Below are 26,672 nucleotides of genomic sequence, written 5' to 3' on the forward strand. Positions count from 1 at the left end.
TACTACCAAATTAAAGAAAAACGTTTCTTTTTAGATACATTATTAACGGTTATCTTTTTCAAATTCATATCTTTCACACCTTTCCGTGGTTTGAACAAGTTTACCTGGAGGCCAACTTTAATCTTCTTCGTCAACGCACCCTGAGGGAAGACCGCCTGCACTTGAGGTACCACGGAACTTGATACCATTCCACCTGGAATATTTTAGATTGTAGTTAATCGGATACTCAGAATATTTCGTCTTGACCATAAATGCTTAAAGGAAAAGTCCTGATACAATACAGTCCTACAAACATAAATGGCGCGTGAAAAGTGTATCGGTTAATTTTACCAGAAAATATACTCAAGTTGATCAAATTACATTAGACAAAATGGCTACTTTTGTCCACCAGATCCGATAACATTGTAGCAATATAACAATGTCGATTACAAACTTCAAATCTTAGAAAAACTAAGGAAATGACATTTTAGGTTATAAAATTTAATTTACCAATAAACCAATACTAACCCAAACTTCAAACCTATCACTTACATAATTAATATATTTGGTTTATAACGAGCTTGTGTACACATGATTTATGTAATATTAATTTACCTTCAGGTCCAATAGCGTGCACCTCTTGTCGGATACGAGAGATGACAGCAAAGTACTGCGGGAAGTCGTGTGTGAGTATACGAGTGATGCGCGGCGCGTCCCAACCTTTCTCCTCGTCGTTGGTTTCTAAAAACCAAATAGAGTAAGATATATTTTCATAGTGGTAGAGTACGTACCAATATCTATGTAGTTGGGAAAATTAAGAAATACCACCTTAAAGAAAACAGGAATGAATTACTTCTAATTTTCGTTTTGCCGAATGAATAAGGTTCATTCCTACCCTTTGCAATTAAGAAGAATTCTAGAAAACTAAGTATAAGGCTTTGTTGAATGCTTTTGTCGACTTCATTCAAATAAGTTAAAGAAACTTGATATTTTACTAGAGAAAAGGCACTAATAAATCTATCTATATATATAAAAGAAAGTCGTGTTAGTTACACTATTTATAACTCAAGAACGGCTGAATCGATTTGACTGAAAATTGTCGGGCAGGCAGCTTAGAACCAGGAAACGGACATAGGATAATTTTTACCCCGTTTTCTGTTTTTTTTTTATTCTGCGCGGACGGAGTCGCTGGTAAAAGCTAGTTATAAATAAAGATGCCGTAATCCATTGTAACCTATGCAGAGTAAATACTTGTTTTCACAAGTCCCTACCTTCAATCTCTAATGTTTCGTGCAGTATATCCTGTACGACATCATCAGTGGCATCCGCGCTGTGCTCTCGCCAGCTGGTGCCGTTGTCAGAGCGCAGTATGACGATCTCGCGCTCCTTGCCGCGCAGTGACGCGTAGTGTGGCACCTCCAATATCACAGGACTGAAGATCATTTAACAACTTAATTATACTCTCATATTCAGTGGTCACTAAGAGAGATGTGTTGTATTGATTTCTCATACTAAAATGACGCTACAAGAAAACTTTATTGGTATTTAATTGCTCCTGATTGTGACAGTTGGTGATATAATAAAAACTTTGTTCATGAACAGAAAGATTATTTATAAAATAAACCTATCTGGCAACATATCGCTTATGTTTTTTTTTTCTCTTCTTTTCTGTGCTGTGTGTGCATTCTATTGCGCCACAAAGTTTGTAATGTCGAAGTTTAAAATGTTTGTAATAAAAAGTTTCTAATATAAACAACAAATGAGTTTACGTTCTATAAATAAAGTGTATATGTACTATACAAACTTTATAGACTCTTTAGTATATAGGTGACATGGGTACATAAGTCTCTTCTCATTTATTCTTAAATCACGAACCTCAGAAAAAGTTTCAATAATACTGTTATTCTTTGCGGTTTCTATATGAGAAATGTGTCAATTTTCTAAATGAGGTTCTCATGTTTTCACATACTTCGTTTGAATTGTTTAATTTTTACTAAAAGTGCAATCTAAGAAAAAAGAAAAGTACATATACATTAGATCGATATATGTAATATTACCCCAAGAACTTAGCGGAAACAGGGCCCATTTCGAGAACGCGAGCTGCCAGCGCCTCGCCCTCCATCAGCGGCGGCATGTGGTTGATACGAGATGGCTTCAGATATCTGCAACAAGTTATCTAATATATAAAATTCTCGTGTCACAGTTTTCGTCACCATACTCCTCCGAAACGACTTGACCGATTCTCATGAAATTTTGTGAGCATATTCAGTAGGTCTGAGAATCGGCCAACGTCTATTTTTCGTTTTTTTTTCTTAACTGCGCGCGGATGGAGTCGCGGGCGACAGCTAGTTTTAATATCAATATACATAAAAGAATCCCAACTAAAACCTAGAGGAAAACGTAGATAACATACATTTCTATTCGGCGCGATTTCGGTAAACGTCTCTCACTTCTATAACACCTTATATCACTGGAACACCATCCATCTGTTATTTTTACTTCTTTTTATAGTAAAAGATGGCAAACGAGCAAGCGGCCAATATCAGTCCCCAAAATAGCGAAGTGTCCGCTGTCCATAGACGTCCAGATTTGCAGATGCGTTGCCTACCTTTATGCGACAGAGGCGGGAAAGCACAGAAAGAAGATATTTCCACCTCCTATGCGTCCCCTACTTTCTCCAAATTCACCAAACCCTAACTGATCTTTTAGTGACATAAAGTGAACATTGTTAGTTTTACAAGCCGGTACTGTGAGTTTCCACCGCCATATGACCTTTAGGACAGTATGTTATTAAAATAGTTTCGGCAGTGTAAACTCCATCTAAGTAGAAACAATGAAGTCAGTATACCTGCAGGTGATCCTGGTAGGTTGCTGGGCGGAGAGTGGCGGCACTATGACGCGCACTCCGCCGCCGCGACATCCCCGCATGGCGCCGCCGCGCGCGTCCACCAGGAATGACACCAGGAAACTGACAGAGTTATATATTTATAAGTATTAAGTGACTGACGGATATTGATTTTTGATAAAATTAAGAGGAGATGGACTATGTATAATGTCTTTAAATATTATAAATAGTAGTAATAGTATTATAGTAATATGTATAAAATACCATCTTAACTTAGAACTTTATTACTTACTTTTTCCATTGTAGTTTCTTTCTATTGTTTTAAATCCCAGACAGCGTGCACATGAAGATTCTGATTAAAATTATTGAATAATCTGAAATATTATGCCATTATTTTTTTTATAACGAGACATCATCTCTTGCTTTTTTATAATTTGTTTAATATAGAAGTTTAATTTCCAACCAAAAATCTCTAAGAACGTCAAAAAGCTTTGTTAAATCGGAGCATTGTTTATTTCCAATAAATTCGTTATATAGCCTAATAGTTTTAATATTTTTAATAAAAGATGAACTATATATTTCTGGTGCGTTTAGAACTTCGGTGAAGCGGTTGACCAGACCTGAACATAATCTAAAACGTTACCTATACCGATATGTTTTTCGAAGTTCATATGTACGTTTATCCGACTTTCTTAAGTTGAAGTAAAACATCATGGTGCACCTACACATATGTGCAAAAAAATTCAAGATATGTACATATGAAGTCAACCAACCCGCACCTATAAATTTTAGACTTTGGCTTAGTCACCTATAAATTGGTTTGGCTCTGAGACCCTCGATGGGGAACATAATATATTAAGATAACGACGAAATATTTCTGACTATCCAAAAAAAAAGCCCTTTTTTCACAAACTATTAAATTTTCTTAACGATGAGCACAGAACCGCCTCCAGATACTAAGTTACTGACTTGGGTTGCGTGGGATCGACGTTGTAGCAGTATCCCTTGGGCGCCTGTGCGGTGCTGTACCGGCTGATGCTCTTCACCACCACCTCTTGTTGAGGCTGGTATGGGATGCCGTTCACTGATCCTATGATTGTAAAAAGATCAAAGTATTAGATATACCAGTTGAGTTGGCACGTCGGGAACGAGCATACTCTTATGTCCGACGTGCCAACTTAGACATCGGATTTTTAATATTTACTTTATATATAAAAAACTAATATTTAAATGGATGGATGTTTGTTTGAAGGTATCTCCGGAACAGCTCAACGGATCTTGATGAAATTTGGCTCAGATTTAGAACATAGTCTGGAAAATCACATAGGCTACTTAAGTTTTATTTTTTTAATTCCGCGCGGACGGAGTCGCAGGCAACAACTAGAATAGTTATAAAATTAGAATAAAGAAAACTTCAAGTTTGTTATGATTTAAATAACTATGGTCAAAAAGTTCAACATGACAAAAATCCTTTTCCGTTTCAAAATTAAAAAAGCAGGAAATACCTATCGATATTTCTAATGAAATCCCATATTTTCAAGCTTACCTTGAGATATCTCCATGATGTTCTTATGGCTCATGGCCGATTCTGTTCTCTCATCTTTGGTGACGTCAATGGGTAAGGAGTCATCTCCTAATGACTTCATATCATCCGCTGTCAAATAGCGGTATGGTTGGTCATTCAAAATTGTATCTTCACCTAGAAAAATATAAAAGAAAGAATAAATAAATGCTTCTGGAATTTTCTTTAATTTCATTAATATTATACACATACCACCTTCTTCTTCCGAGTCAGACATAAATGTTTCCAGCATTGTCTCCGGCGCGACCACTTTGTATTTCTCCTGCGAGGCTGCGCTGATGGAGGGGTCTGATACTTCCTTGAGGGTCTCCATCACTGTGACGTAGCCAAGCTTGGATGCTATGTCTAATGGAGTTTGACCATTCTGCAAGAGGTTAGTTTTAGGTTATGTTTCTTATTTTAATTAAACGAATGATTTCGTTTTGTTAATTATAAATTTATAATTTTAAGTGAGGCACACGAATGTGAGCTTCAATCGATTCTAATTTTCATACAAAACTTACAACAGTGATAGCATTTGGATCAGCCTTGTGTTCGAGCAGGATATTGACAATGTTGATGTGACCTTGTTGAGCGGCGTGGTGCAGCGCAGTGTAACTATAACAAATATTATTGAATATACCGTTAAATATTGATTTTTTAAAAGAAATGAAGAAGTATGTAAGAAAGAACTTACCCATGATTGGTCTGAGCTTTGATGGAGGCGCCGTTTTCTAGCAGATAGCGCACCATGTTAGCCTGGCCGTAGTGACTGGCGATGTGCAGCGGTGTATACCCACCCTTAGTGCATATATCAACCTGAAAGAGGGAATATGGTATATCAGGTAGAGAATTTTCATAAAGAAGATTTAATCTAATGGTATTGATTATCTCACAATCTAACCGATTATCTTCGTCTTAGACACAGTTCTATCGTGCTTCCAGATTAGTATAAATATAAAATGAGAACCGCCTCTTTGAAGTCAGTTAATGATCATACCTGTCCGCCATTCTTGACGAGCAGCTGCGCGACTGGCACACGGTCTTCTTGTGCGGCCAGGTGTATGGCAGCCAGGCCATTCTTGGCCTGCTGGTCCACCTCGGCGCCATGCTCCAATAGCAACGCACACATTTCTGTGTGACCCTGGTCATAATATTATTGCGGTGTTTAACAACATTCTAAAGTTAAGAACAAACCCTAAAGAAGCTTTTAAGTGCAACAGATTCTGAAGAAATCAGAGATTCCCTATTTTTTTTCTGTAAGCCCCAATTTTACTGGTTCCGGAGAACTTCTCACAATTTTCCTTCAATTTATGAACCCCAAACTTATTTTTCAGCCACGGTACATAATTGCCCCATAGTTCAATTGTCCCTAAGCGGTCCATAAGAAGTTACCTGTTGAGCTGCGAGATGCAGTGGTGTAAATCCAGCTTTAGACTCGGCGTTAGTGAGAGCTCCGTACTCCAGTAATGTGGCCGCGGTCTCCATCTGGTTCTTACGGGACGCGATGTGCAGCGGCGTGTGCCCGTTCTTTGCTACTGCCTGGTAGGGTAAAATAAGCAAGCAATTAAGATAAGGTTCATCATTGAGGTAATGTAGATTTCGTATGAAACATCAAGAGAAGTAATCAGTAAACGAATCTTGTAGTAGAGACATGAGACTACTTTTACTATGGTCACATGACCAGTTTGAGGATTGTGATCGTCTTACCTTGGCATCAGCGCCCTTCTCCAGCAATGTGGTGGCGACCGCTTGCTGGTCATACTGCGCGGCGACGTGCAATGGCGTCATGCCATTCTTGCCCGCCTGGTCGGGTGACGCGCCGTGCGCCAGCAGAAGATTGGCAACCTTCATAGCAAACGAAGAATGTCAGTAAAAAGTACAAATTCTGTGATAATCATAAGACTTTTCGTAGTCATGAAGTACATAAAAATAGAATCTACCTTTAAGTTTCCATATTTAGCGGCTAGATGCAGAGCAGTGAAACCTTTCTTTGTGGTCGCTGTTAGGGGTGCGTTGTGCTCGATCAAAGCCGCGGCAACCTTAACAATAAATAATTTAATATCGCAAACAGAAATTAATGAATACTAAGGCAACTCTCTTAACATAGACTTAGTATAAAAAGAGAACATTCCATTTTTTTTACAACTAGACATATTCAGATATAGAGCGAGTTGAGGGGGGAGAGAAAAATAGAAGCATGTTACATCATGATTGTGTTGTTTAGCGGCGATATGCAGGGCGTTATAGTGGTCTGCAGTGAGAGCGCGCACGTCAGCGCCATGCTGCAGCAGCAACACCGCGATGTCAACATTGCCGAGGCGAGACGCGATGTGTAGCGGCGTCTGACGCTCGCGCGCCTTCGCTTCCACCGCCGCACCATTGCGGAGTAAAATCCGGATTATGTCAGTCTAAAACATAAGTTACGGCTAAGTATAGTGTCATACCTGACGAATAACTATTCCTAGATTACTAGAACGAATGAACCGACCTGAACGTGAAAGTATAAGTACTTCTTTACTGAGTACTAGTTTGGGAAAGAAGCATACCGATTTCTACGGTTCGTCAAATAAAGTTTTTTTTTGTAGAGACTGGGAGAGTTATCATTTTTTATTTACGCAATTCTGTACCTGGTTGGCCCTTGCCGCTAGATGTAGAGGCGTCTCTCCCCTGACCGTGGGCACGTCAGGATTGGCCTCGTGCTGCAGCAGGTAGATCACGATGTTCATGCAGCCCATGAACGCAGCCACATGGAGAGGAGTCAGACCTGACTCCGTGGTCGCTTGGATACCTAGTGATTAGGAATATACTATGAATATCCTTTTTTATTTTCATCTTATAAATACTACTTACTACTGCAATTATATCACGAGAGTAAGTAGTATATTCCTTTATTACTATGTTTATATACTTACTTGCTCCATACTTGAGGAGTAGTTCCACAACCTTAATTCTATTCTTCTTACAAGCTATGTGTAAGGGAGTGAATCCGTTCAGAGCTCGCGCGTTCGCATCAGCATTTCTGTAGACGTCGTAAAATATATAGTTATTCCTTTCATTGTCTTTGACTAAAAAAGAGACAGCAATATAATACTTGCCTGTCAAGTAGCAACTTGGCAACTTTAGCATGTCCGCAGTGAGCGGCGACATGTAGCGCGGTCAGGTAGTCCACTGTGACGTCATCGACTGGAGCTCGTCGGGAGAGCAGAACTCTAGCTGCTTCTGCGTGGTCACCTTGCGCCGCCATGTGCAGGGGAGCTAGACCGTTCTGTAGAATTTTACTTCAGTTACATACAGCTGGACATTGAATCTAATAAATGAGAGCAGGCCTCTACGTTTTATCGTGTTGTAATGTCGTAGTGTCTGTCACCATCTTCTCTTCCTCATGTAATCCTCCGTCTATCCGTCTTGTTATGGATCAACATGCCTGTTTCGGGCTTTGTACAGATATATTCATTGCGACCATTTAATCTATATTTTATGTAATATATATATTAGGGGAATAAGGTACCTTTCCCACAAAGTTATGTACTCATGAGAAAATAATTATGTCAAGAGTCCCTTGAGTTACTATAAGAAGAGATGGTTTAGCGAAGGTATTAGTGTGCCCCCCATATTTGTCAAACCATGATTAAGTATGTATAATGTATAATGCGAGCTGACCTTGCTCTTGCTAGTGATAGGCGCGCCCCTGTCCAGCAAGGTCTCTACAACGCGCTCGTGTCCGGAGCGCGCGGCGCAGTGTAGCGGCGTGAGGCCGTCCCGCGTGCGAGCCTCCACGTTGGCACCGTTGTCGCATAGCAATGACACCATGTTTTCTTTGCCTGAATATCACAAGATAATTGTCCTGTTAGGCAAGGTAGAAGGTAATAATATAATAGTTTTTGGTAACAATCGAGTCATTCCTTCCTTAAAAATTTTAATGTTTGTTTCCATCCATCCATCCACCCATCCATATCTTATTTCTTACTTATATTATAAACGCAAATGTTTGGATCGATGGATTGAAGGTTATTTGTTTGAAGGTATCTCCAGAACGGATTAACAGATTTGGATGAAATTTGGCATGGATATAGAACATAGTCTAGACTAGACTATCTGTGTACCAAATTTCATTTAAATCGGTTCAATAGTTTTGGCGTGAAAATGAGACAGACAGACAGACAGAGTTACTTTCGCATTTATAATATTATAAGTAAGGAAAGTAAGGATTGAATTATTTTGATCATGACCAGGCAAGCTGACCTGATTGCGAACCGCGTCTCTTTGGAAACGATATCAGAGACAATGTACAATGGTACGATAGACAAGTTTGTATTAGTTTTTATAGCGTAGCACCCTTACCCCACTTAGCGGCAACGTGCAGAGGACATATGTTGTGTTTAGCCGCACAGTTGACATCAGCTCCCTTGGCCAGCAGTAGGCGCGCTACCGACTCGTTGCCGTAGTGGGCCGCGATGTGAAGTGGCGTGAAGCCAGATTTTGAAGTCACGTCTGGGTTATGTTCATTCTAAAGAAATAAAGGATTGCATCACTATACATAACATACCCTTTACTACACCGTTTTTGAGCTTTTGAATAACTAAATTGCTAAATTATGCCACATATGGATGTAAATAAACGTAATGCAAACTGAGGGATGAAAATAAAGGCATTTTTTTGTTAATCATAAATTTACAATAGTAACAACTAACAGAAGGAGACCACTTTAGTTAAATCCCAATAAAAAAGGGGTATAGTAGAGTGACTGAGTATACTTTGGATTTCGTGGTTGCTTAGACTATTTCGTCTTTCTTCGTTATATCTTACCTCTAGTAACAAATTGGCGGCCTTAACGTCGTCTTTCTTGGCGGCGATATGCAGCGCGGGCAGGCGCACACGACCGCGCGTATCCGCCTCCAACAGTACGGCCACCACTTTCTCGTGACCTTGCTGCATTGCCACCGCCAACGGTGTGAACCCATCCTAATAACAACATTGGATTAAATAGCACTGTTTTTTTTTTTTAGGCAAAGAAACTGGCTGTTTATAACAAGTTTAATGAATGTTATTGATTTTTTTAAAGAAAGCAAAAGAGCAAATGGCTGAATATAATAGTACAGTACTTTAAAAATTAGGTAATAGACAAAAAAATATACGAAATAACCTCTACTTAGTAGCTATTTTTTATGAGAATTTGCTACGAGATCGAGTTTAATAAATTTTAATATTTAATATTTAAATGTTATTTAATACTATAATAATTCCATATATTTACCTCAGTAGCGAGACTCTGGTTAGCGCCATTTGCTAGTAAAAACTTGACAACACCATCATGATTTTCTTGCGCAGCCATGTACAAAGGCGTGAAGCCATTCTGAGATTGGATGTTAACCTAAAACAAGATATGGGTTAGTACTACAACATGCATGCAGTAAGACAAAGGATGGCTCGTTTTTACAAAACAGACGCCATATTGTAAAATCTATTAAATGACAGTAAATTCAATGTAATTCTTATAAAGATTTGTATTGGAATACGTGACATGACAACATTGTAAAAACCAATATAATATACAACGCAATTAAGTATTAAATATATTAATTTCTGTATTAAAAGTTATAAACCAAAATTAAAAATAAATTTTGTCGCAAAATGTAATCAAGCAATTAAACATTTTGCAGTGCTTCACGAGGTCATTGACCCGTGGTCGGACGATCGATTCGCCGACATTTTTATTCTCGGAAGCGATTTGTTTTGCGCATAAAATTGATGGATCATTAAGTTGTTTCGATTTACGTTACTGGCCACTTTTTATTTGCAGAACAAAATACGAGTGTATTTTTAGCCGACTTCAAAAAGAAGGAGGTTATCAATTCGACTGAATTTTTTTTTTTTTTTTTTTATGTGTGTTACCGCGAATCTCCGTCCCTGGTGGTCCGATTTTGATAAAAATTATTTTAATCGAAAGGAAGTGCTTGCAGGTGGGTCCCATTTTTTTGTTTTTTTTTTTAAATAACTAGAAGTCTAGTAGATTTTGAATATAGCTTCAAAATTTGTTGCGAAAATTAGGGACATTTTTGCTTTCAGCGCTTACGTCGGCTAAACTATAAGACCTACATCAAAATGATGTATGGCGAATTGTAGCTCTTTAAATGTGCTAAATAAAAGTCCGCGATAGCATATATCTATCTTTTATAGTTTTCTCACAATAACCATTTTTTTCTTTACGAAACATTAATTAAATTCATGCCCTATTTCCGACGCTATTATTCAAGTTCAGTATTAACCCTTATGTAAATAAACATGTTCATTATCAAGAGAATTTAATGTAGATTATATTTGCAATTAAAACTATATCATTCTGTCTAATAGTTTAGGAGATATCGTAAGAATAAAATTACGCGGAAACGAAAAATGCTACATCGCGTTACAATGAATAGCACAAATTTGCTTTCTGGGCTTACGTAGGTCAAACTATATGACCTACATTAAAATTATGTATGGAGTAATTATAGATCCTTAAATTTGCTAAATAAAAGTCTTCGGTGGTATATATCTATCATCTATGGATGTCTCACAAAAACCATGTTATTGTGAACAAACTTCGATTATTAATATTTTAACAACACATTTATTGTTCTTGGAAATATTTCTTATGATTTCATCTGTTGTTAATACAAGTATCAAATTTTGTGACTCAATTATATTTCTGGCACTTTATTTATATTTAACTAATTATCTGCATATGAAAATCTTTTGTAAGCAAAAATTAGGACAAAGTTCCATAATCGCGTCTAATCAAGAAAGTGCGCTTTGGCACGTATAAAACCTCTTATTTGTAATAACGCAACTACGTCTTAAAATCGTAAAAGCCACTCGTAAAGTTATGCTCATTAATTAGTTAATACGGTGAAATATTCGGCATACAAGTTAACGAGTACACATAAAGTTGACGTACCGTAACTAAAAAATATGCCTTTTAACTCTACTTAAAAATAAGTTAGAATCTTACATGGGACAGACATAAATATTCTCGCCGTTCGATTTCTTATCCGACAGTACATACTTTAGAATTACTCATTGATAATGTCACATACCTGGGCACCATTCTGCACCAATAGTTTGACCACAGCCTCTTGTCCTGCTAAGGAAGCGATGTGTAGGGCGGTGTTCCCCTTCTTAGTCGCCGCGTCGATCGCAGCACCACGCTGCAGCAACTCGCGGACAACTTCCACATGCCCGTCCTTTGAAGCTAGGTGAATTGCATTGAGGCCATTCTGTTAACAAAATATATACTTAAATATCTTCCACAAAGCTTGAGATAATTCGTAGAAAAACATATTAAGAAAAGTAACAGATATAAAGAGAGAGAAAGACATCGACCTCTTACGTAAAAGAGACATAGTTTTCTGACTTTTTTCCATAACAGTTTGAGTGTTTTGCTAAGCGTTTTATCACACAGCATTAACGTTATATGCTAGCGGTCGCCTGCGACTTTGTCAGCACAAATTTAAAAAGTAACCTATAATATGCCCGCATGCACAACTACTTTCCCGTCAAATCTCGTCAAAATCGGACCAGACGATCCGGAGATTACCCATACAATCACACATACACACAGACATTTTTTTTTAAATTGGTTCGATATTAAATATCTTTCTACATACACTCCAATTTTATGTTAAGATTATATTTATGTACTGAATATATTTATATCTTGGAAAATCTGCAAAGATTATATAAAACACACTATGTCCTTGATATTGATCAAAGGTCAGTAAAACAATAACCTCTACTAACCTTCGATGGTAATAAAAAGCTCGACACGCACTAGTAGGCTAAACAAATCACGCACAGTTATTCTTCTGAAACATTTAACCTAATCGCAAAAAGACTGGCCATTTATTATACGCAGTAGCAAAAACTTACTGACAGTTCATAAACTGTTTAAAAACATTTTCAAGTCTATTTGTGTGTGATTCGTTTATATTCGAAAATATTTTACTAAACAGCCAAATTCACAATCGTTCGGTGTCATTTAACACATTTAGGATAACAATATCTTTATATTTTTAGGTGTAGATGAATTCAGAAGCAATTTTATGTAATTTTAGTTTTTATTGCTCCCTTAATTTGAAATATAATAGAATCGTGCACGCGATATTGTATTGTAACGGCCTAGTAATAAAAGACATTTTAACATGTATGAAAACTTTAAGTTCACTGAATGATGGCTTGCCACGCGACATCAGTCACGGCATACTGCAGCCATATCTGCAATCACCCAGTTGCGTATATTTACAACATAAAAATATATAATTTAAAAACTACGAAAGTCTTCTTTGAAAGATATATTTACATATGTATTTAATGTAGAAACATAAATAATCAACATATATACAGTTTGTTTTAGAACAATTAATTAATAAAATTAAAACAGATTAAATAATAATAATATTTCTAGTTTGGATTATAAGTACATAGTAGAGTACATATTCACACATAAGTGTTCTTTACAAGTCCTTATTCATGAAGGGAAAAAAGCACGCATCAAAATAGTGATGTACGCAACATTTTGTTTTGTAAATAAATTTAATTTTTATTTATGTTCCTCACATAATTATTTAAACTTAACATACAGCAGTCTGTAATAAAAGTGATGTAGAGTTGGAATGGTTCCTATGAAGGTTTTCTTTAGGCGTCTCAAAAGAGTGTACTAACCCAACCTATGTTTTACACAACTAATATGATAATGTGCAAATATCACTACGTACGTCAGCTAAAATTAATATATATGGGAAAATATATCACACAAGAAAATAAAGTCCCAAATATGTGTATTGTGCATTGCGTTTTCATTTGTTTTGCAAACATTTTGCCATTGCGTGAATTTTATATTCTACTTTTAAAAATACGTTAGACATTTTATTTAAACGCACCAAAAATCGACCAGTATTATTACTATATTTTACACAAAACGTCGATAACAGGCACAACACTGACTCACTCACACAAACACACGGTCTATCCAGATACACGCCTGCAAGTGATATTGTCAGTGTATAAAGTACTACTAAACCCGCAGCGCCGTAGTGCCTACTAAATAAACACGTAGACTTTATGTTAGGGGAGTTTGTAGTTAGGGTTGCCCCTTTGGGATTAACTTGAATTATTCATTTTTGCATGGGTTTGTCTTTGTGAGAGTGTGTAAAACAAGTTCTAGATCTGGACGCGATCATTGCCTTGAGAGATATGGTCCAGTTGTACAGAAAAGGTGAGAAGTGGAGGAGGAGCACACACTCTCTTCAGAAGAAGTGCGGAATTACTTCTACTTGTAGTTTAAAGTTAGCTACTTTCAAAGTCGGCAGCCCTGGAATACGTTTTTACAGCTCCCTATGGACCTTCACGCAATATCCGTTGCTACGTTCCAATCTTGAGACGACCCTCAACTCTGTAACGACTTACATTCCTACTTTCAACCAATCCAATCTCGTTTTGTAATAAATGTAAAAGGATGAGAAGTTTCCATTATTTTTATATGAATTCTTTTGTTATACAGCAATCAATGTAATTCGTAAAAGATCGTTCTTTGTAGAAAATTTCATGAATAACGAAATCGAAAAATCTTTATACTAAGTTACAAATTCAAAAGTTATTTACTGGAACGCAAATTTTATATTTATAAAATAAATCCATTCCATATTTGCAAAACAAAGATTCTTATTACAAAAGAAAATATGAAAAAGGTAATTTTATTCAAGCTGTTTAAAGGAAATGATATGTTAATAGGGAACATGTTTATATCCTTTAAAACGATGTCATATCCGTTTATATTTGTAAGCATGATTTCAAAGAAAGGCACAAGCTTATCTTGGTTACGTTTTCGTTTTAAAAACGAGTACAAAAATCTTCTGAAACTAAAGCGTTGTTACAGACGAATTAAGTTAACCAATATAGGCGATATTGTTTTACGTATGTTGGTACATTATGAGCATACTAATATATGTGTGGATTCTTATAATTGGTCACTATGTTGTCGTCAATATTTAATCATATCATAAAATGTTAGGCAAAATTAATAAAAAAATTAATACTAATAAAACACCGAGAACGTTGAATTCTCATGAAGTATAACTACTTTTCATTAGTTGGTCAGTCTTTTCATATTTTTTTATGAACTGCTAGCGACCTATAAATGGACTTACAATACAAATGTGTAATATAAAACTACTAGCTGTCGCCCGCGACTCCGGCAATGCGGATGTTAAAAAAAAGTTACTTAGTTATTTACTTCTATATTATATTATGTGTCAAATTTCATCAAGATCCTTTCAGTAGTTCCGGTGATATCTTGAAATAAACATCCATCTATACTTTCGCATTTATATTATTAGTAAGATATAAAAAATAATGATAAAATACAAATAATATAATTAAATAGAATATATTAAGTTTCATTTAGATCAGGTAATAAATAAAGGATCTAAGATATATCATACCAAATTATTTTATATTCGCCATTAGTAATGCAAATCTTATTTTCAAAAAATAAAAGCAAAAATGTCTTAATTAAATTTAAATAAATAATAATAAACTTACAGCATTGCTAACGTTAATGTCGACTCCTTGCTCCAGAAGGCTGATGATCTTCTCTATTTGTCCGGCGCGAGCCGCACGCAGGAACGCCGTGCTGGCGTCCGCCTGTGAACAAAAATATACTTGTAATTTTTGAAGCCAGCTCATATATCTCACCAACGAGGAGCTCGGATCCTCCCCTATTTTTAAGGCCTAGCCTTAGGCCACGTTGATTCAGTGCACGTTTGTTGACTTCACACACATCTTAGAATATCTTCGCAGATATTTGCAGGTTAGAAATTAACATTATAAAGTAATCATAACTCGTTTACAAATATCTCCAAGTTAACCTAATATGACCTTAAAATAATCTTCGTGAATATTTAAATTATTTTTAAAAGAATAGTTTTCACTTGTTATAATTAATTAAAAAAAAACTATTTAATTAATAGAAAAATTAAGTACATTTAAATTTATAAGAAAAAAAAATGCAAAACAAAAACAGCTGAACAAATCCGCCATCTTTAAACTGTGTTAGTGCTGCCATCTACTGTAATATATAAAGTGACCTTTTAAATTACGCGAAAATCGCAGATGTAAGTCGATTTTAATGGAATTTAAAAACATATTTACAGAATAAAAGCATCGAAGAAATAGTTACTTTTTTATTATCGATTAGTTAAATCGAAGATTAAGATTTCAATTTCGGATCGTTTTAACGTTTGGTAATAGAAATGTTTTACTTATTTAAGAAATCTTATATACTCTATATAGTAAAACAAAAATCCTACCCACGCGTGTGATATGTGTTTTTGAAAGTGTTACTTTAACTAAAATTGTGATTGTATTTTACAACAAACCCGATGGGTTTGAATTTTTATCGATAATATTTGGTTAGAATTAATACAATTTGAATGCCATGGATCACATATGGAGGTATGTAACATATTTCAATGTTGAATTTATTCTGATTTCTTCATATATGTGAATAAAAATTGGCTAGTAATGAAATTTATACCTTCTCTGAAGTGAACAAAGATCATTTTTCTCCGCTGACTTGTAAACTGCCTATTTAGTAAAGTACGGAAGAAATTGTTCCTTTGAGCCTTTGTACAGGCATTTGTTGCTATTGTAGACTAGACTAAGTGTTCCGTAGGGTAAGCAAATAAACTCTGAAAGACAATGTAACTTTTATTTCTTTTAACTTTTATAAAATCCGTACTAATCTTATGCAAGTACCCTTTTTTCGAACCCTACCCATTCAACCTGTTTTATTTCTACTTCTTTACTAAATACTAAATATAGAGGAAAGATTTGTATTTGTGTATGTGTCGTATACTGTATACTACTAGACTGGTTTAAAAAAATATAGGTTAACTAAGTAACATAGGCTATATTTATAAATAGACTTTTATTTATTTTCGAGCGGACTAAGTCGCGGAATAAAGCTAGACATTATATAGACGTAGATTAGACTCGGAGATAAACAATTTTTAAATGTCCAACTGAACTCAAGTAACATTAAGCAACTCTGTGTATTGCAGTTGATCAAAAAAACTCATTTGCAATAAATTTACTTTAATTTGAACATTAGTAACTGAAGATTACTACTGCGTAGTACGTACACAATGATATATAGTTAATAATTTCATTGGTTACTCGTCCAAGGACTATTAACCCTTCTACATAGATTAAATGATACGAGAGAAACGGCCTACTTACTACCATTCTAGTTTATTCACTTAATAAGCATTAAATAGACTGCAAATGTTTATATTTAGACACTATATGTACCCTGCGTTTTTATTGACCGATAGAAGGAAGACATCGTGTTTTTTTAATTATGTAAATCTATATATATAAAAGAAAGTCGTGTTAGTTACACTATATATAACTCAAGAACGGCTGAATCGATTTGACTGAAAATTGGTGGGCAGGTAGCTTAGAACCAGGAAACGGACATAGGATATTTTTTACCCCGTTTTCTATTTTTTTTTTATTCCGCGCGGACGGAGTCGCGGGAAAAAGCTAGTATTTAATAAAAGTGATATTAATTTAAATTTTATGGAATTAAAGTCTTATAGTTAATATTAAATCGTATTTCAAATAGCTGAAGTGATAGAATAGTTTTAAAATGAAATCGATAAGACTAAAGCGCCAGACGTGTTACGTAAGCCTTAAGTTGAAGTTAAGCTTTATGGCTTTGCATTGTCTACGACACGAACGTGGTAAACGTCTACGGATTAGTTTACGGCGTAGCTACTAGCTACAAATTAATTTTATCCGGCAAAAATTGTTCAGACTACGTATTCAGACGTATTCTTGAATAAGTCTAGTATATTTTTTTTAAAGTTAGCTTTATTAAGGAACATTTATTAAATTATTTTATTAGGTACGTGTCTGAAAAATTGTTATTTTCTATATTTTTTAGACATTTTCTTCTGCCTCAGAACTCTATTGCCCGTTTAATGTAAAATTTCATATCTCTCCTATGTATTCTCTTTCCGTTTAAGAAAACTTTAGTAACAGAAGTCTGTCACTGAAAATTAGAAAAAAATTACACACCATTAGTATTTTATATTTATAGGCCAATTTTCTTTCACACATCTTAAGAGTTCGTTGAATTTCCCCGACCCAGTTGTCAAGAGATGCTTCAATTTATGAAGTGGCCGATAGTAAAATCTGAACTGAGGCGTCTCTACAAAGAGTACAAGAAAACTGATGCGCCCTCTACAGTGATGGTCATTTAAAGCTCTTAAGTTTACAGTTGTTACTAACCGGTTTCCACTGCAAAAATATGAGTTTATTTAAAGACAATGTCTTGGATGATATATTTTTACTTGGTTAAAAAATATTGTAAAACAAAGAGATAGACAGAACAAGAGATTTTTACGATCCTTATGAATTTTTTTTTCGTTACTTTACATAGATAATCAATATCGACTAAAGTATAATAATCTATATATATAAAAGAAAGTCGTGTTAGTTACACTATTTATAACTCAAGAACGGCTGAATCGATTTGACTGAAAATTGGTGGGCAGGTAGCTTAGAACCAGGAAAAGGACATAGGATAATTTTTACCCTATTTTCTATTTTTTGTTCCGCGCGGACGGAGTCGCGGGTAAAAACTAGTTATACATAAACAACAATATCAGTGAATATAGAAATATGGAAATGTATGTAAGAAATTTCATTGAAACCTGCATTTTAAAGGGTTTCGTTGCAAATATATGCAACTTAATATCTAAGTGTCGTAGGATTGCGGTCAAGCAGTGCCCTGTTTTTTTCCTTTTTTTTAATCTGTGTAATGCCTTTTAATCGTATTTGCCTGCAACTGTCACGTCATTTTACCATTACTGCCTTACATATTAAATAGGACAGTACATACTTTGCCCTAACAACAAGACTAAATATCGTGGATATGCACACAAATAACATGTTGTCTGTTTTTTTAAGTGAGCTAGAGGTACTATCAGGGAATTTGGCGGTATTTCACCTTGAAACCGACAGACGCCGTAACAATAACTAATATAACGCAGTTTTTAAATGTCTGTAAAAAAGGGTCGGTTAGCGAAACTCGACTAATTCCTTTTTACAATTATGCCGCCGTTTTCGGAACTCACTGCTACCTAATTGGTTATTTTGTAAAAAAGGGCGGAGTTTACTTCGTTCCAAGGAACAAGACAATTTTATATAGTGGAACACCGCAAAAAGCCCTGATTGTACTTATGACAGCTTTTTGTATTTCTTTGGTACTTGAAAACCACAGTTTTTGTAGTATGCCCATTTTAATGTGTAATTTTATTTATATTGTTCTTCAGTGTGTCATCAAGGCATTGACAGAAATAATTCACATAAAAATACACAAAGACAGTGTAATATTTGAGACGTACTTTAAAGCATACTTCAACATAATAAGGCGTCTAGTTCCGTCATTGTCACCAAGGTTGAACTTATGACCACTTGTGAACATTTCGAAGAGCGTTCAAATGTAGGGTTCCGGGGAAACAATGAAAGTTTCCTCGTTAATACACGAAAGGGAGATTCGGCGAAGTGTATCCATAATGACACTTTAACGTGATCGATAAATGAACAAGTTGCCGGCTGTGCAAGATTTTTATTTGTTTTTTCGACAATAGATGGCGCTAGTAGCATTTTACATAGCACTATGGTTTGGTCGCCTTTAATAATGTCGAATTTGTGCAAGTTTTATAAGATTAGTTATTGAATCTTCTACTATTTTATTCCATTTTCGCTTTAAAGTAGTTGTTGAAATTTTAGCCACAAAAAATGTTTACGTACTTTATATAATATGTATTATTATTTTATTATATAATTTAATAATTTTCTGTCATCAGTTATGGTGTATGAAGTAGTTGCATGCTCACATAGTCGGTGCAGGGCATGGATTTATTATTTCACACCCCTCGCAAGGGGTAGACTTCCCTCAGTGACATTATACTCGGGGCAGTTAGTTGGGTGAATGTTTATGTTAGGGTAGTTTTGAATTCGGTGGTGATTTGTGAAAATGAGAACAACATTTGTAATAAAAGAAGTAACGATTCAATTAATGGTATTCTATGCTGACGTTATCATTTATTTTAATTTCCTATAATGTACTGATTGGGACATCTGTGCAATTAAATGCAATAAAGTGTTTTTCTGTAAAACAAGGCAAACTATGTAGCGTATTATAAAAAAGTTTGTTCACAACATTTTGTCAAATTCGAAAGGAAGTTTTTTTTTGTATTGGATTCAAATAGATATATTTATCTCAGGCAAGGAAAAATTAAGTCTCAAATTCGTTTACAAAATACTTGAAACCGAAAATAATTTTTTGTCAAATTTAGAAAAACTGCATCCCCTTATAACACTAGATGGGCCATATATCCAGCAACATAAAAATGGTAATTTACTAAGAATTGATGAGTTTCTCTTTATATTTACGGCAATGGTAATAAAAATTTATTTATTTTAGGGGACTACCCTCAGTTTAAATTCCTATACTGGCAATGATCCAGATTTAGTAATCCTTTTCCCCTAAGCTTTCAGGCAGATGGGCAGTTTCCGGGATAAACTTTGTCTAGACGAACTTTTCCGGCAGTCTATAGTTATTACTATCTTACTCTTAAGAACACTACTGTTACTATTTTTATAGTATGAGAAATATTGAAGACACAAGTGCAGACAGAAGTGACATAATATTGTGACACAAGTAGAGACAATCCGTTACATTTTATTCATTTATACTTACAGCAATAAAGCACTCGAATAAACAGCAACTGGATATACTCACATAAAAATACCATAAAATACATATATCGATAGTCGGACAAATATAGTTTTAAACTATAAAGATATTCAACATGGAACTAAAAGCTGAGGACACAAAAGCGTAATCCACAATTTGTAACCATTAAGTATCAAGTGTTGTGTATACCCGCATGTAAACTTACTGGCATTTGCTGAGAAAGTCATCGCTACTTTCTTATGTCCGCTCTATATTATTTTCATTCTATATAACATTCATTTTTAAACTAAAATATTTTTACAGATTTAGTAGAGCTCTGTTAGCTTTAACTTATATATCGTGTATTATAACTGATTTTACGTAAATAAAATTATAATAAAAATAAGATCCGTTTTATAACCAAACCCCTAAATACCCAACTTTGTCTCTGACCGATAGCTATGGGGTTGGTGATCCATCGTCGATAAGCCACCCCACTTGACATCGACTACGTCATCCTGGTGACGTCAGAGGGGGTCGCCACTGATCGATGTAACATTAAATATTTATACAAGCTTATGTGAGTAAATTTTTCTATTTTCTAGAAATTATTTCATGTTACTATTTCAAAAATAAGCTGACAATATACTAAGCGTTTTCAGACTCAAAACGCTTCTTATGACTCTATTGTATTCTTTGAAAAATATAGAATGCGAAAGATGGAATATCGTACATTACTCTTTCTAATTTTACTTACTAATTCTGACTCTAACAATTACTTTACTTAATTAATTAACATTTTCTTAATCTTTCTAATATTTAGATGGATGCATGGATGGATGTTTATTTGAAGGTATCTCCAGAGTGGCTCAATGGATCTTGATGAAATTTAGCACAGATGTAGATCATAGTCTGAAAGAACACATAGGACACTTATTATTATTTTTAATTCCGCGCCGACGCAGTTGCGGGCGACAGCTAGTACAAAGTAATTATTTTACTGGTATAGATATAAGTCAATATAGTTTATTAGGCTATTGACGGCGTTCTTTTCTGTAGCTTTAATTAGTCACGTTGGAATATATAAATGCGTTGTTTTAATATTCCAATAAACCATATAACAAGAAAGTAAATTGCAACAATAAAAAGAGATAAGCGAAGACAATCTTGTGGTACAAGCAGCGACACAAGTACATTCACAGAGACAAACGTACGACAAACAGTGTCTCGACATCCTTTGTGTACGAGCTTATTCAAGCTAGGCTTTGCTAAACTATGCTCTATTGTTTAGAAGATTGTGGCTATTATCCCTTGATAATGGAGCATTAATTGCAGAGACCGACTACGTGCTAGACGCCAAGATTGCATGCATTGTGAGGTCTTTCAACGTATGCATATCTTTGCGTAAAGAAAATATTTTTATTTACCTTACGACAATAAGGATTGTCGTATTTTTATATTGACGTAGTTTTATATATAAAAAATACATGTACTCGTATAATTTATGAAAATCATAGATTTTATGCTTCAAAAGCTAAATTTCTAAAAACGTGAGTACTAACTTTTTCAATTAAGGAAAGATCTTTTTTCAAAAGGCATGTTTTGTTTGTACGAAAAAGTTTACTGGTAAAGTTTTGCAAAAGCGAAGTTTCTATACAACAGCGTGTTTGTTTAGAGAAATCTGTCGTGCTTTTTAGTAAATTTCGGCTTTTGTTTTTTAATTACTTCGGAATAAACCAGGCTATGTAGAACTTTATTATTTTAAAAGGAATTAAATGCAGTAATGTTTTATTTTAACAAAAGACTGGTAATAGTTAATCGTATATAAATACACTTTTAAAAAACCTTACATTTATGATTCAATAGCAAAACAAAAAACAGACACCGATTCAACCTCATAAACACAATTACCACAAAAGCTTCTAAAAATGTTATTATCGTACTCAATTTTATGTGTTTTGAAGGTTAAAATATATCATAATATAAGAAGTTCTTTCATGCCAGAACAAAAAAAAATAACTATAAATTTTAATGATTTTTGTGTGATGAAATAAGGTAAATGGTACATTGAATACGTCATTAGGAATTGGATTTTAATTTAACAACCAGCCTGATTTCTCATCTATTTATATTTTAAGGTTATTTTTTTATTGTATTTATTGGCCACTTAAGCGAATAATTTTAATATATTCTGCATTACTTATATAACAAATATGTTTAGTTACTAAAGAGTTTTTTATTTCATTAGAGGTATCATAAAATGCTCTTTAACTTTTAGCAATTCGGCGTTAAAAAGCAATCGAATGTAAGCACGAATAAAAGGTCAAGGGCCTTACGGAAATAGATAGCGTGTTTTATGACCATAGCTTTCTACATGTGGAATTGATTATTTAATTTCCCAGTTACATTAGTCTACGTCTACATATCTTACTAATATTATAAATGCGAATGTTTGGATGGATGGATAGATGGATGGATGGATGTTTGCTTGAAGGTATCTCCAGAACGGCTCAACGGATCTCGATGAAATTTGGCGTAGATGTAGATCATAGTCTGGAAGAACACATAAGCTACTTATTATGTTTTTTAATTCCGCGTGGACGTAATCGCGAGCATAGCTAGTACTACAATAACTATAATAATTTTATGGATTTGTGCCTTTATTTGTTACTATACGATTAAACTAAACTGTTATATACTACCTCATCACTAAAAACTATTTCGTTTAGTTTATACAGTGTTGAGGTAGCGTTACCTCTAGTAATATTTTATAGTAACCACCTCCTCTGGGTGCTTTACCCTTAATATTTGGCTATTGAAAGTTTTAAAGGGGTGTTCAGGTGGACAGGTCAATGCACATGCCACGTGTATTTTAATTTGAATATGCTTTATCATGGTAATAAGGGTCGAGCAAGCAACGAAGCAGAACGAAAAGTAATGTAATCGTTAATTTTCATAATGCAATAGAATATGATATGGTTAAATTAAAAAAAAAACATTAATTTTAGATGGCGGCAAGTAAGAGTCTGTAAAGTTAGAGAAGTGGAAAGGAATATAAATTCCTTGTCTATAAATATCTCTATATATGCATCTTAAAACTTATATCACACATAAGTAATTTAACTCAAAACTGAGATCACAAATTTAAATTATTCTACACGCCCTTTCGTTTTGTAAGCGAATTTCACAAGGTGACCCTGTATCACGTTTTCCTCCCTTTTACGACGCAAATGTAGATCCCTTGTATTTTCCAAGTTGCGTGATAAATTACGCATAATTTAACCGTATCCTCAGCCGAGAGAACCTTCGTCGTAAATGTACCGAATTCACTTTAATTATGACTGTACCGAGGAATAGTACTACAAAATAAATTGGAAATGATTTTTGTGCGGCATTGTACAGTCATTGCCTTGTTCCTTGCAACAAGACAAAATCCTCTTATTTTTATAAAATAACCAATTATATAGCAATCAACCTTGTCACTCGTTGCTTACGAAACGTTCACACGACCGACTGTCGCTTTTAAAGTATAATACCGACAGATTCCCCGATAGTACTTATTCTGTATACTCTCTGTAGAACTTTTCTCGAAACCCTAGTTTTTGCTATTTGCAATTTAATACATATACTATATACTTCTTAGAGTATAAATTATTAATCCATACAAGAGAACATATAGTACTTTCATTTGTTTTTAATAATGTGTCTTCTTATATATGCTCAAAGAACTGCTAGAGACATTGAATAAATTGCGCGGCTTTGTGGAATTTAGATCTTGTATGAGATCCCCACTTTGTATTATATTATGCGTGATATCTGCGAACATTAAAATTTATAAATTCATATCAAATATAACACAAAAACCCTTTTCACCTATTTAGAAATAAAGACATAATTAATTAAACAGTTATGCTATGACGAATAGTAAAGTAGGCGCAGTATGGGTGTGTCAGGGACACGAAAGGTTTTATATTTTTCTAACATGGAAACAATTAGGGTCCATCGACACTTAGCATACAAACCTCAATTTGACTACGTCCTTTATTACGCGAAAATAAATTTGCGTAACTTGTATTTAGGTTAAGTAAAATAAGCAAAAGAAAGAAAATTTGGATGGATACAATAACGGAAGACCGAATGAAGCATGGATGGTTTCTGTGAAAGAACATATATGTAAGAAAGGAGTAATTACAGTATGACGGCTGGTAGAAATGTATGAAACAGTATATTGTACCGACCCTTAATATGGAAAAGAACAGATAGATGATGACCAGTGTCTGGTGTCCAATTTCTTTGTACAGTCGAACCTGGAACCTCTGTAACCGAGAATCAATGTCTCGCTTCGACGGACGATCTCTATAAAAAGCTTGGGTTAGGGAGAACCTCTATAAGCGACAAGAATATCGTAGTCCCTCGGACTCCCACTCATTCAGGTTCGCCTGTATTTAACTGTCAGTTTGCAATGCCAAAAAATTCAGATGAAAGCACGTTCTCAAAACTCTTTCTGAAAAAAACTCTTCTATATATCGTATTGTGAATTTTTCGTCAGTACGAATTCACGTTTAATGATACATGTGAACGCACCCTATTATGTATATAGCTTTTATGTTCATTTTTAGCATATTTTTAGCAAAAATATTTCCGGCATTTCAAAACACTTCTATCTATAATAGAAACAAAACATCGAACAATAGTTTTGTATCACTTATCGTGGGTTTAAACTATCCAATTTCATTCTCCAGATAGATGTTGCTCGCTTCGATATGAAAATTAAATTAACAATTAAATATATCTGCGTACTGGCATTTGCTGAACGTAATTCCTTTGTTCTCGTTTGCACTGTGGTCCTAAGCCTAGGATTGCGGGCTCACTGAAGCCGTACACGTGCTTGTGTCAAGGGCGACATCTAATCGTACGGCAAATCACATTGCGGTGTTAAACTATTTGCAAATAGAGTAAATCATTTTAAAATATATAACTTTTTTGCAACTCAAATAAAAAATCTCAGTGTTCAAATGTCATCTCATTGTCCTCTGAGGCGCCGGACCAGGCTTTAGTCTTCCATTTTCTTCGTTATTTTAGTCACTCCCTTCTCATGCCTTCATGCCACTATTCATACAATCCGTCTATTTATTCCTAGACCTTTTCCTACCGGTGTACCCTACATTCAAAATTTAAGTTCTCCTTGGCACATGCAATTCTTCCCTCTTCATAATAAAGAAGAAATGTAGATGCGAACAAATCGTTCTATGTAACAAATTATCTTTTTTATCTTTAATTTGTAAAAACATTTTATGTTAAATTAAATAGCTATTAAATGTACCGTAACATTAGTAAAGTAAATCTGCAAATTGAAGAGGCTGAAGTATCGCCGGAACGTTTCACCTCAAAGTTAACACAACAGCACTTCAACTTTGCCAACTTCAGTTTTTAAAATATCTGCAACTGGTTTAATTATTTTTTGTATCACAGAATTCAAAAAAAATATTTTTAACTTTTTTAAATTACCAACCAGTGACATACCGTCTCATTCACCTGATAAATTTTTGATGCAATTCAACTAATGATTTTTCCTTTTTTTGTTTGTTTGTAGTTTGAAATTTCCCTTTAAATATTTTTAACAATTTGCAGAGATGTTCGGAGATGTTTCGTAAATTAAATGGACAGAATGGGAAAGGTATCGGTAGGGAAAGATTCCTTCATCATTGGTTTTTGTACTTACTCTGCTTTCTCTTCGCCGTCCTCTCAGTAAGACAAACTTCTTATAAATATTTTAGCTATGTTTGATTACATATTTTCTCGTTACAATTTTGGAAAATTAACTGTATAATTTGTCATTTTTTTAACACCGCACAATATGTGATACCTAAATTTATTTATCTTAATAAATTAATAATTGCTATATTAGTTTTTAAACTTCAAATAAATCTTTAAATAACAAAGGTTATGTAACCACAGCCAAAAATCCGGGGGTATGTCCTTGACACGAGCGCCTGCTAAAATATTGCGGCAAAATACCTGTCGTACATACCTGGTTCGGCGTCGCCGTTTCGGTCGTCATCTCTTCGAGAGACGTCAATCTACTGCTCCTTCAGCGACATGAACAGTCGGTATGTCACGGGAGCAGTACGCCCAGCCGAGCGCCGGATTCAACTGGCCATCGATGCCGGTACTATCGATTAAACTCGTGTCCTTGCACTCGCGAACCGATACTCTATGCTGAAAACCGATTCAGCACTGGCACATTAATGCCAAAGAATTTGTTACTTATTTTATGAAGGAAAGAAGAAGGACATTCTAAATTCAAATCGAAATTTGCGTGTCCGCCATTTTCCTTTTCGTAACAAAGTCCTTATTGCACATTATCAAATCTAACTAAACTAAACGATTAAAGCGATACACAGACATTATAACTAATTAATATGATTATTTTCAGTTAAAATTAAATATATTTTCTCGAACTAATTGTTGCGCTTGGGACGTCACCGCCGGGGTGA

At 34.8% G+C, this 26,672-nt stretch overlaps 1 protein-coding gene across 1 annotated transcript; it reads right to left on the reverse strand.

The window, feature by feature from the left end:
• Window positions 1–26,672, reverse strand: LOC106707488 (ankyrin-3). The gene is made up of 26 exons (XM_045683684.1): window positions 26,207–26,672; window positions 14,967–15,068; window positions 11,465–11,644; window positions 9,643–9,759; window positions 9,195–9,350; window positions 8,730–8,895; window positions 8,049–8,209; window positions 7,484–7,653; window positions 7,301–7,407; window positions 7,016–7,176; window positions 6,593–6,796; window positions 6,329–6,427; window positions 6,096–6,233; window positions 5,781–5,927; window positions 5,386–5,529; window positions 5,083–5,204; window positions 4,910–5,003; window positions 4,599–4,770; window positions 4,371–4,523; window positions 3,794–3,914; window positions 3,117–3,137; window positions 2,828–2,947; window positions 2,037–2,141; window positions 1,251–1,411; window positions 595–720; window positions 1–193 (listed from the first exon to the last, which is right to left on the reverse strand). The coding sequence occupies exons 1-26, from the start codon at window positions 26,234–26,236 to the stop codon at window positions 3–5; spliced, it is 3,468 nt and encodes a 1,155-aa protein (XP_045539640.1). The 5' UTR covers window positions 26,237–26,672; the 3' UTR covers window positions 1–2.

Source organism: Papilio machaon, chromosome 23 (genome assembly GCF_912999745.1).
Source record: "Papilio machaon chromosome 23, ilPapMach1.1, whole genome shotgun sequence".
Taxonomy (NCBI): Eukaryota; Metazoa; Arthropoda; class Insecta; order Lepidoptera; family Papilionidae; genus Papilio; species Papilio machaon.